A 12,440-nucleotide genomic window follows, 5' to 3' on the forward strand; every position below is an offset into this window, starting at 1 on the left:
AAGAATCAGGTGAACATGGTCTATCTTTTATCGAATGTGATTTTACAGTTTAAACATCACGACTTTAAAATTAAGGCCACACAATGTTGATTTCCAATCAGAGTCCCTGGCAGGCACCAGGTCACGTATAACACGTTAACGTCTCACAAAACATAATCATACCGAATTTTGTGGACTATAAGGCGCACCGCATTATAAGGCGCATTATGAAACATACAGTATTTGAGGTCAAACAAAATAGACTGTTTAGTCAAACTATATTCAAGTAATTCACTGGCTCAGTAACCCACTGTTCAATTTTGTCCTCTAACTGTGACCATCTCGCATTGTTCCCTCGGAAACTGCTTGGTTTTCTTTACTTGGCGCAGGTCATCTGTTTGCTTCCTCCACTTGCGTACCATTGATTCATTCATGTTAAATTCTTGCTGCTCTATTCTCATGATCTACCGCGTGACTAAAAGCCTGATAGTTTGAATTTGTAAGCATATCTCTTGATTGGTTTATGATTGCCAGCGATAGCGGACACCTGGAAATAGCGTGAGGTCGGAACCACATTGTACTCCAGCACTACATAATTGGTTATATAACGTTGTACGACATTGCAACGCTTATTCAACCAAGGACCGACTTTAATACAACGTCTCTGTCAGATGGGAATGTTCCAACAATCAATCAAGCGGAGCGGCTTCGTCGCTGACCAAAGTCGCACTAAAACATTTTGACAGATTTTTGAGCGCTGTGTGCCACGTAACATTGGTTCAAGGTCAGTAAGGACAACAAGAATTCATACATAAGGCGCACCTGATTATAAGGCGCACGGCCAATTTTTGAGAATATGTAAGGATTTGAAGTGCGCCTGAAAGTGTGAAAATATGATATGTTATCAAAAACACATCAAGATGAAAATACATGTCATAAGACATCTTCAAAAAGAATCAAGCATTATAATAATCTGTAATTATGAAGACGAAAGATACTGACTCCCCAACATCAATAAAAGTTGACGTCGTCTAAACAAATTACAATACAACCTGGCTTTGAGAAAATATTGGACTTTTTAAAAACAAAGGATGCATTATATGGAAAAAAAAAAAAGACAAAGGTTTTTTTAATGTGTATTCAGGTTGTGCCGTGTCTGTATTATTTTTCCTGACCTACTGTAACCCTGCCTGTTGGAGGATAGATTTTTTTTTTCTTCTTTTTAGCAATTTCTTTCATAAACACTGGATCCGCTCTTGGGTTTTTTGGCCAGAGGGCTTAGTGCTTGCCTCTCTACCAATTCAACCCTGAGGTCTGTCATTTCACTTTAAATTACAACCAGCTGACCATATAAAGGTGACGTTTGTTCTACTCAGTTACTCTTTTCAGAGAACACCCCTGATCTTCTAACAGAAATTCTGCGGGAAAGAAACGTTTACAAACCGGATGAACTTCTAATATGGCAATTTTTTCAGAGGGTGCTTGTGTTATATTTAGATAAAACATTTGCCTCAAGACGACCGTGAAGAAATAGGCCAACACAAATAGATAAAGCACTTAAATCATCAAAAGAAAATCTGATGGCGATTTTTTTGGGGGTTGTTTTGGTTTGGGTCTGTCTCGTGAGAGAATCAATTTATGTGAAAGGGGTCGAGTAGAGTTAGTGGCATAGTCATAGTTCATACCGGCTTCAGTTTTTAAGTACGATGAATAAATTATGAAAAATCATTACGGCAATCAATGGGTAATGTATAAATATATGTTTTGGTTTAGGTACGGTGTAAATGTTTCCATAATAAATCCGAGGCTTGATGCAGCCCAGATTGCAGGGATCTGATGTCAATCAATGAGATGAGAAGTTAACCTTTTCTAGTATTAACATATGGTCATTGTTTAACCGATAAAAGTGATAATCTTGAAATTATCAAACCCTGATTGAAATGACTTTCATTATTATTTGATCATAGTTTTTCTATTGAAATCACCACAATGTGTTTCAAAGATACTGGATTTGCTGCGTGCCCGTCTCATTAGTGAACCTTGTAGACGGGGGATTTTATCAAATCCATTGAGTTAGCACATTTTCACCGTGGGAATTTGGTGCAGACATGTCATTGTTTATCTGCTGACTTCCTGTGTCAACTGATTAAAATACAATCTTTCGTATCTTTTTTCAGGCTATAACTTTTTATCGTTTCATAGCGTGTGAGTCTTGAATAATGGTGGGAGGACAAGCATGCTACGTGCAGTCAGTACCAAGGGCAACTAACAAAATTCAACAATTGATAATATGAAAGCATCTGCTTTCACTGAATTCACAGCTTCTACCCCAGAACACGAACAGTGACATCATCAAGCCACTGCCCTCACAAGTAGGATTTTCCATGGAAACAACAGGGGAGAAATCAGAGAAGGAGGCAGTAGGAGACAGGAAAATAACCGCGGCTGAAAATAGCAGGAGAGACTTGAGGACACAAAGGGAGGAAGTCCCAGTCTCGCAGATGCTGATACCGATGACGCGACATTCACGCCACCTGTTTTATGTTTTTGGGCTATCTTCGTCGCAAGATGCTCGGGTGTCTGACCCCGTGTCTGGATCAGAGGAGGTATCCATCAGGACAAAACCAATGAGCATCAGTCTGTGTGAAAGGTATGCGGTGAGATGCATCAAAGAGCAATGCGGATTTTCACAAAATAAAATAAAACCGAGAATGGTTAAAGATGACTTGGAGTTCTTTTTTTTTTTGACCTTTACAGAGCAAAGTGTGTGTTGTGGAAGGATTGGAAACGGTGCAGGAAACATGTGAATCTGAGTTTGGAGGGACCAAATTAAATTAGAAATACTGACATGATTTCACAATGCAATAAAGGCTTCCAGCAATTACACTGCAGAATACAATCTAAAGTACATGACTGCATGACTATTTTGTTAAATTAATCAGGTTCAACTAAATGAGTTTACATAAAAGAGAAAAAAAAATACGTCAATTGGTTTAACATGTTTCGCTCTATCATTAAAATGTAATTTGCAATGACGAAAGGAGTGCTGTTTTAGATTATAGCTGCTCCGCACAAAGTCCGCTGAACAACCAACAATCATCATCTATTGGGCTTAAAGGAAGCTATTAAAAGGAAATAAGAGTCTTTCTCACACACACACACACACACACACGTATATACACACATGCACACACGCTTTGAGAGAGAGAGAGGCCTAGATGTCACTATCTATATAGGCAAAGTCTCTTGAACAAAACAAATCATCACTTTTCATTTATTTATTGTGAAAAATCTAAAGAAAAGCCAGTTGATTTACACCTGAATTTTTTATGAGCACGAAATTGATGACTGATGACCGATTAATGTGTTTTTTTCCTGCAAAATTGAAGAAATATAAAAAAAATCATATCTCTCACCATGCAAGTAGTGGAAAAATCAGAATTAGGTTTGTTTGCGGTTGATGAAAATTTGGTCTCTCCCACGCAGACACACACTTTCTCTCTGTTTAATGGTATTCTCAAATGCAGTGCCAGATATCGTAAATCAGCGCACTCTCCTCCTTTGTTGGAAACAATATAATAGATTTTGCTTTTCTCATCAGTGCCGTAACCTCAGGTGTCTCAGGCTGTTTATCATCACCCGATGACAGTAAAATGTAAATTAGCTTGTAGCTGGATTGTCCGAGGCAGCCTCACACAGCCATAAATCCATATTATATGAGTTTATTGCCATGTAAAGTTTACTTTTCTATCCAGCTTTGAATTGTTTCGAGGAATCAGCGCTGAAGGTGAATAAATTCAAGTATGATCTATTTTATAAAATGATCGAATTTTCCAGTGTCACCTTCAAGGCGTGTCCTTTTGCTTTTGGAATGTATATAACTAAAAAGAGTGATGTGAGACTGAGTGAATGACCAAGAATAAAATAATCATAATAACAATAATAATAATAAAAAAAAAAACCCATATATATATATATATATAGATATAGATATATAAAGAGAGAGAGAGAGATCATAACCTATTGAGCCTTTTCATGTTCCTTGTAAAACTTGATCGTCTTTGGTTTCCTGAAAGTTAAATACACCGGATGTGAGTTAGAAATAGGGATTATTGCCCCATTACTTCAGAAAAATGTGCCGGAACTACCGTGTTTTATGATGCAGATGCATTTCAGGCCAATTTTTTGGTCTTTCCCTTTTGGGGATTTCTTTCTTTCTTTCTTTTAATCGCTTCGTCAAGCATCTGAACACGTTAATCTTCATGCACAGATAATGGATTGAGGTTTGCCCATCGGACAAAGGGAAAGCTTGGCCTTAAAACCCTGTCAGCTGTCCAGTGTATCAAATATGGGGATTTGTTTTACAAGGTTTGGATACAAACCACACGTTCCCCCCCAGACTTTGGACATGAGAGAGGCCTTTGTGAAATGCAGGGATACTCATCGAAGTCATGGAAGAATAGAACTGTGGAACGTCTGTAACAGGATGGACTTCTTTACATTCTATGAAGATCAATCCCTATTTTCCAACAGCAATTAATTTTATTACTGCTTGTTTTACTTTTATATGACAGCAGGCAGGAAATCTCTTACAGAAGAAATAATAATTCCAGTCCTACTGTGCTTAAATGTGGGGATTTGGTTAAGACTGTGATCGTGATCAGAAACAGAAACGCTTATTGCGACATGTCTAAATTCACAGAATTGGACTGAAAACCAATCAAAACATTGACTCCAATGTCTCAGGAATCTTTGATACGTCTTTTTTTTATTATAAACAGTACTTTAAATTTCACAAAGTTACAACAGAATTTTAAGGATGTGACAAAAAAAGAGACATGATTCCTCATACTGGTGCAACAATGATTAAATTGAAATTCTATGAAATACAAATACTTTTTCTCATAGTGTACAACAAGATCACATCATAACAATAAATTACTGGGTGTCAGTTTCCTTAAAGTATAATGTATTAAATAACTTTGAATCAAGATGCCTGCATATTTTGCATCACAAATTGAAGTAGACATAAATACGAAACCTTCAGGGAAAACAAGGTTGCATAGATCTTAATAAATTTGGCCCCTGTCACTGTTGTTTAGTTTTAGTCTTTCTTTTTCTTTTGCATAACAGTCTGAAAATAAAAAAAGGAGAGAGCAGCAGTGCAGTTAAACAAGTCAGTAACAACAGCATTACATCCAAAGAGTTATACGAGTACCAGGGCATCTTATAGGCATCTGTGCGGAGGTGAGGAGCCCCCTTGTTGCGCATAACGTACTCCAACCAGAAGACGGCCAGATCCATCGGCGCCATTGGCTGATCTCTGTGCAAAGACGACAGTGTTTGCATGTTCCGCCTGTAACCGTCTTGATGCAGCACTTCGTTCAGCGCTTCCTGGAAACTATGTCCGTTGAAAGAATGGAGCTGGAGGATCCTTCCTGCTCCTCTCTCCTGTAAGCGTAGCAGATTGTCATACTGGTCAAAGAACAACGGTATGCCAAGAACAGGAACGCCGTGGTAAATAGCCTCTTGAACCCCATTCGTTCCACCGTGCGCCACGAAGACTTTGGTTTGCGGATGCCCCAGTAGGTCTTTTTGTGGCATCCAGTCCACGATCAGAGTGTTGTTCCCCAGAGTGGAAGGCCGTTTCCCTTTGTGCCTCCATATTACCTGAAAGTAAGCAAACAGAGTTGGAATGAATTTGATGCACATCAGCACCTTGAATGATGATCCTGCACTAAAACTGATAAGTTCAAAGTTTCAAGTTTTTGGATAATAATCCAATTGGGAGTCATTTCAGAAGTCAATTTTCTTCCAGTATGACTTGATATCAATACAAATAACCATGACTGGCTAAGGTGAGGATTAATTTTCTGCCCATCAGCTGTTGAACATATGTCTATCCTAGTCGGCTGATGTTTTATGCGCTGTATTGCTCTTTTTTAGGGGATTTAAGGACAAATTGCCATTTTCCCAATTGTGTCTTCAAGACTGGATGAAACAAGATTTTTGTGAGAATGAGCTCATTATTTTATGTCCCCGTTTCGACTGTTGAGTTTCACCCTTAAAAATGTTTTATTATTTGACATCGACTTCTGGATTCTCTCCACATTCAACAGCTGCGAACATAAACTATCTGATACGATCATAACATTACCTTCTGGGGCATTTTGGCAAACACTGCAGCGATTTCATCAGCAACCTCGATGGGCAGAGCGTTCACCAGTGTTCCCAGAGTCATGACGATCACGCCGTGTTGCCCGGCGCTCTCAACAAACGCTTCCAAGTCTGCTGGCAGAGGCTGCGGCGGTTTGCACTGAAACCCTCCGATGTAAATGACATTAGGCATCGTAGGTCGAGGGAAGTCAAACACGAAATCCGACCGGAAGAGCCAAATGTCCGCTTCTTGAATAAGGGCCGTGATGTCACATTGGCCGGTAATAAACTTATCACACAAGTCATTGTAGGATGATTCGACAAACCTCTGTTGCAGTTTTGCGATGCCGTAGAAAGCCATGTTCTTGACCCTCTGATAGAAATTCATTTTGTCCGTCAAGCCTGATCCTGGCACAGGGATGTAAGAAAGTGGCGAGGGGGCTATTGCTGAATGACCGTCTCCTGATGGGATCCAGCGCACGTTGAGCACCAAAGGGAGGTTGAGATACTTTGCGAGTAAAACCCCGGATGCTATGGCTGGATCGGTGAGGACCATGTCGTATCGGGCATCCTTTAATTTCTGAACTGTATCCGCATCATCCAACAGTTGAATCAAGGCGTCGGCCCACATCGTGTGGGCCTCACAAATCATCGTAAGGAAACTCCTGGTCATTCTCAGGAAATTGAGTGTTGAGATCCCCTCTATTTGTGCCTGGGAAATATAAAAAGTCTCGATGCAATAACTGAAACACCTCAAATGTGATCTTGGGATGACGCTGTATTAAGTTGTTGTTCGTAGCAGTGCTGACTTACTTTAATTTGCTCCTCAAGATACACATCGAAAAAATCCCAGAGGACCTCTTTCATTTGAATTGTAATGGAGGAGTAGAGGGAAGAATTCTCTGCAATATACCAGCTGTGGGATGATCTTATGACGGTGATGCTGTGTCCTCTGGCGTGAAGTTCCTCAAGCAGGATCTTCATATTGACCCAGTGGCTGCCGTCCACCGGGAATACCAGAATATTACCTCCATCACAGGGTTTGGAGAAAGATATCAGACATATCCCGAGGAGTGTGAATATTATACTGGCACTGTTTCCTGGCATGACACCTAGAAAACACAGAGAACCACAGTCGCAATTTAAGCGCGGAACTCCCCTTTGCTTAAAAATCAAGACGGAGCGGTCTTCGCTCCATGTGTGACATCCAATCAACGTGTCTCGGCAAAACACCGGCAAAAATCAATTTAATACGGACTCCGCTCTGTGGCATTATGATAGTCTTCTGCCTTACAATGCTAATCTGAATGTACCGATCAGCAAAACATCAACATAATCTCAGTCAATTTCTTTTCAATATTTGCAGCATGTAATGATAGAGCGTTACCTGAATGATTGTAATATTTTTTATGTCTTGCATAAATATTTTTTCCATTGATATAAATGAAAAAACTAACCATTTAAAGATTTTCTAACAGTTTAGAATTATACATGTTTAACAATGGATATTAATTTTTGCCCCATTTTTCTTCATTACTTGATTGGGCTTTCACAAACCCTTGAAGGATCATGCTTATAATAACAAGATGTATTTTTCAATGAAAATTCATGGGAAAATGTCTCAACTGCAAAAATGCATAAGCCACCGTTTAATATATTCCTCCTTGAATCCTCATGTTACCGTGGAGATATTTAATGCTTGGAGTTGTAATGTTGCCACAAGCAGGGTATCCCATGGGTCCAAACTAAGAATGTGTTAATACATCCTCCTAATAAACTTCAAGAGGCATCCCTGCTTGCAGTCTACATTGATCCCTACAGGGGAAGTTATTAAGCTACTGTTCCCATACCGGGAGTCGAACCCGAGCCGCCTGGGTGAAAACCAGGAATCCTAACCGCTAGACCGTATGGGATTGCGAGGCCCAGATCACCCCGTGGGCTGACCACCGCAGGGGGAGATAAGTGCCGTGATTTTCCAATAGAGACCTGAACGTGCCGGCTTCTGGCATGGCAAACAAGCACTTGGGACGTGAAATGTTATCTCTCTCGCAGAGAAGGAGTCAGAGCTGGTGCCAGAAGTGGAGTGGTACCAGCTTGAAAAAGCTGGAATCTCCTCCCAGCATAGCCTTGGAGCTGAAACTAAGTTCCTGGCGACAATTCAACACTCTTCTACAGTTGCTCAGGCTGGAAAGGCGTCTGGTGGGTGCAGTGGGTGTGATGTAGTGTCAGTGTGTGCTGGAATTTTCCATCTGAATAAGACAGTTGCCTTTTTATCATTGCATGAGGAGTAAAGGGGATCTCTATTTATTTATGTATTGATTGATTGATTGATTGTCATAATATCCAAGACAACCCACCAGAGATTTCAGCCTCCTTGGAGTCCCTGCAGGGAGCAAGGAGAATTCAGAGCTCACATTGGCAATTACAGGGCACCCTGGAGGGGAAGGATCGGAGGTCGAGTGATTGGGAGGTGTGGATATTTTTCCCATCTGGCACCTTAATTTCCTCCGGGAAAAGCGAGTGCACAAAATCTGAAGACAGGGATGTCTGAACCTAACCTATTCATTTTCTGTCACTGTCACCCACATAGGAAGCAAGCCAGTGATGATGTTTGAATTCATTATTTATTCCACAACACAACAGGTCATAATAACCGGAATGTTATGAAATTCACTCACCTTAATTCAAGTGTGGCGTCGGTTACACCACTCGCTCTTCGACTGATGATCCATACAAGTGAGTTCAAACTTCAGCCTCACAGATAATCAGTTGTTCCCAAGTGAATGATTTACCCACCACGTGTCAGGTGACGATTTGATGGTGTTATGACATAAGACTTTAATGATCCCATGCTTGGGTTTAGCAGCAGCGACAAAACATGCATGGACAAGACAAGCTAAAAATACATGTAAAAAAGAAATAAAACAAATAAACTCTAAAGTGTAAAAGTATAAAGTATAATCTAAGAAAAAAAAAAGTCTCTTCGTATAAGATGAGATAAGAATTTTAATTCCTCACCCTTCAGCCGCAGGGAATCTCAAAATCTTTGTACTTAAGACCTTAAAACACTTCATAGCCTTGACCTGTTACTTTGACACTTTATAGTTTTATTTGTATTTCTTATTCTCCCCCCTTTTTTATACTGTTTATAAAATTTCTATATTATTGTTATGTTTTGCTTGAAACTCTGGCACAGCAATTTCCTTCGGTATAAATAAAGTTATTCTTATTCTTATTCTTATTCTTATTCTTATTCTTATTCTTATTCTTATTCTTATTCTTATTCTTATTCTTATTCTTATTCTTATTCTTATTCTTATTCTTATTCTTATTCTTATTCTTATTCTTATTCTTATTCTTATAATACTTTATTGATCCGCCATAAGGGAAATTCTTTTGTCACAGCACAACAATGACAATGTCAATAAATATGAATATAGATATAAATAATAAAAATAGACGACAGAATGAAAACACAAAAAAAATATATGAAAAAAATATTTATATACATAATAAATATAGATATAAATATTTACCAATATAGTGGAATAAATAATGAGTAATGCTATAGTCTTGTAAGTTATTGGATGGGGTTATGGTTTATGTTGGAAAGATTTCCTGTATCTATTCGTTGCTGCTCCGCTGTCCATCCGCAGTGAGATGGAAGGGATGGTCGAGGCGGATGGACGACAGTTTCTTAAACGTCTTCCTTCCCATCACGGTCTCAAAGTTCTCCATCCTGAGAGCGATCACAAAGCAAGCGCTTCTAATAACCCTGTCTCGCCTGTGACAGTCTCTGGCTCTGACGTAAAATGAAAGCTGTTATGAATTCTCCCACATGTACATCACTTTCTTTTTAGTAATGTCACCAGAGCAGCCTTTCTTTGTTTAATAAGACTGTTGGGTAACTGGTTGGGTAACTGGTAACTGGTTAACTTGTACCTTCTGGTTTGGGGTTTCTCTGTTGTGCACACACTTTCAGCCATTCAGATCATGTAATAGGTACTAATGTTGATCTAGACAAAATTTTAGTTATTTTTTTATTTGTATTAGGGGCTTTTTGAAGCTGTTTATTTATTCTGTTTCACTTATCAGTATTTTGTTTCTATTTGTCAAGGTCTTTCAGCTTTATTTACTACAGCTCCTCACGTGCTCGGTGTCACAGGGATGTAGGTCGTAGGTCAGCCGACAAACTGAAGTCAATCAAAGGTTTATCCTGGCATATTGAGAGTAAGAAATTGGTGGGAGCCTAAATTCTAAATTAAAATTAAATTTCAATGAAAAAGTTAATTTCACCTTTTGCTTTTTTTACAGGTTTATTTTGGTGGATACAGCAGCCAGTGAGTGACTGTTAGTACGGTATTCCCATGGGTCCTCCTTCAATTGTTCAAGATCCTCATCTTTCTCCACATCCCTGCCGCTCACCTGTAGCCACACGTCTGTGTGAATGCCGTTAAAGTGCTTTGCACAGCTGTAACCTGGCTGAATGGATCCAGTGCAAACAAGAGGCGGGACACAAAGACATCTCTGTTAATTCTGTGAAATGTATTTACATGAAAATAAACCTACTTGAGCCAGTAGGAGACAAAGGCCGAGTTTTTGGTCTAAATATGAATAGAGGAAAAATGAAAAGCCATTTCACAAAGGCTGCGGGTAATTATGTTCTTTCTTAAACAAGGGACGAGGACAAAGGACTTCAGACCCATGTTTGTATAATCAGTAGCGCTTCTGCTCTGCGAAAATGGATAAGTCGTTTCCACACTGTGATGATATATGTTACATATATGCTGCATGTTTAGTGAGTCTTAGTTTGTCTTAGTGAGGCTCTGACAGATGAAGTGCATCTGTGCTACCACAGATATTTATATTTATATTTATATTTATATTTATATTTATATTTATATTTATATTTATATTTATATTTATATTTATATTTATATTTATATTTATATTTATATTTATATTTGATGTTGCACAGTGCACTGTGACAAACAAATTTCCCCTATGGGGATCAATAAAGTATTATCTTATCTTATCTTATCTTATCTTATCTTATCTTATCTTATCTTATCTTTTCATTCATTCATTTCTTCATTTATGATCTTTACTGCTTTTCCAGGGACTCCAGTCAATGGGCGAAAGGTGGGGTTCACCCTGGACCGTTCGCTAGTCAATGACTGGACCATAGATCGACATATAACCATTGGCTGGTCTCCCAAAAACATTTTCACAACATAAACAATCTTTTCTTTTTTTAAACAAACGATGAAAATAGTAGTGGGTCTTGTCAGGAACACCTCGCTTGCATGTCCATTGCATTATGATGCTCAAGCATGATAGGTGGAAAATGAATGCCCCTTGGACTGTAAAATGTGGTCTTCCACGTTTTCAGAAATTTGGCTTTTCACAATTGGGAGTTTTTGCAACTAGAGGTTTTTATTTGTTCTATAGATGGGTGTTGTGATGATACACCTATTCCCTTATTCACTCAGTCTGGGAAGCAACTTTCCCATCTCTACAGAGAAATCCATTCGCAATGTTTTACTGTCCGTGTTGCAAAAGGCGCCCCTTTTTTCAGTCCGGAGGAGAAAAGCATAGTTTCCACCAGCGCATGACTTGATGGGCAGTATTTTTTTAGCACAGACTCTTCTTGCTACATCTCTGTGCCGGAATCCCTTTCGATTCATCTATTATCCAAAATAAAAATCATGCGGCATGGAACATGATCTAAGAATTGATTTACAAAATACACTTGTTTTCTGAGGTCAAAAAAATCATTTCAGGCCTTTGCTCAATTTTTCATTACCATCTATTAATCTTTTTTTTTTTTTTATGCAAAGCAACAAGCTGCATCTTGCTGGTCTTTGGAAAGAAAGCATGATCTCGGCTTGTATATTTCACCCTGCGCGGTTCAAAGAGGTCCACACTAGACAGCATTCACACACACACACGGATGGTGGCAGAGCTGCCATGAAAGGTGTTAACAAGGCCGTGAGGTTTCAGTGTTTTGCCAAAAGACGCTTTCAACACGCAGACAGGAGGAGTCGGAAATTGAACTATCAAATTTCCCGATTGGAGAGGGCGCGGGCTCTACCAACGGGGCCACAGCCGCCCATATCACCCAGCATCGACAACATCTGCAACAATTTTATTTCCACTCATGATTTATGCTAGTTCTATATTTTTGGACTAGTTAATCCAAAAATCACTCGCTATCTTGTCATCATATTGCACAGAGGAACTCAGGTCCTTCCAGCTCAGCTGACCCCCTGCTTCCTCCCTGCTTTTTCCTCATTGGCTGCAGC

The 12,440-nt window shown here is 39.2% G+C and overlaps 1 protein-coding gene and 1 non-coding gene across 2 annotated transcripts; both read right to left on the minus strand.

Annotated features, from left to right (window-relative positions):
• Nucleotides 1-4,733: 4,733 nt before the first annotated feature.
• Nucleotides 4,734-8,883, minus strand: ugt5d1 (UDP glucuronosyltransferase 5 family, polypeptide D1). The gene is made up of 4 exons (XM_086176818.1): nucleotides 8,814-8,883; nucleotides 6,949-7,247; nucleotides 6,137-6,847; nucleotides 4,734-5,649 (listed from the first exon to the last, which is right to left on the minus strand). The coding sequence occupies exons 2-4, from the start codon at nucleotides 7,240-7,242 to the stop codon at nucleotides 5,068-5,070; spliced, it is 1,587 nt and encodes a 528-aa protein (XP_086032944.1). The 5' UTR covers nucleotides 7,243-7,247; nucleotides 8,814-8,883; the 3' UTR covers nucleotides 4,734-5,067.
• Nucleotides 7,977-8,048, minus strand: trnae-uuc (transfer RNA glutamic acid (anticodon UUC)). The gene has a single exon. It is a non-coding gene; the product is annotated as a tRNA-Glu (tRNA).
• Nucleotides 8,884-12,440: the final 3,557 nt, after the last annotated feature.

This window comes from Fistularia commersonii, chromosome 29 (assembly GCF_037954325.1).
Source record: "Fistularia commersonii isolate RoL2024-O1a breed Wild chromosome 29, RoL_Fcom_v1.0, whole genome shotgun sequence".
Lineage (NCBI taxonomy): Eukaryota > Metazoa > Chordata > Actinopteri > Syngnathiformes > Fistulariidae > Fistularia > Fistularia commersonii.

Coding starts and splice junctions, on each gene's coding strand:
- ugt5d1 (XM_086176818.1), bottom strand. CDS start 7,242: ATGCCAGGAAACAGTGCCAGTATAATATTCACACTCCTCGGGATATGT. Junction 6,848..6,948: donor ATCTTGAGGAGCAAATTAAA/GTAAGTCAGCAC, acceptor TATATTTCCCAG/GCACAAATAGAGGGGATCTC. Junction 5,650..6,136: donor TTGCCAAAATGCCCCAGAAG/GTAATGTTATGA, acceptor GCTTACTTTCAG/GTAATATGGAGGCACAAAGG.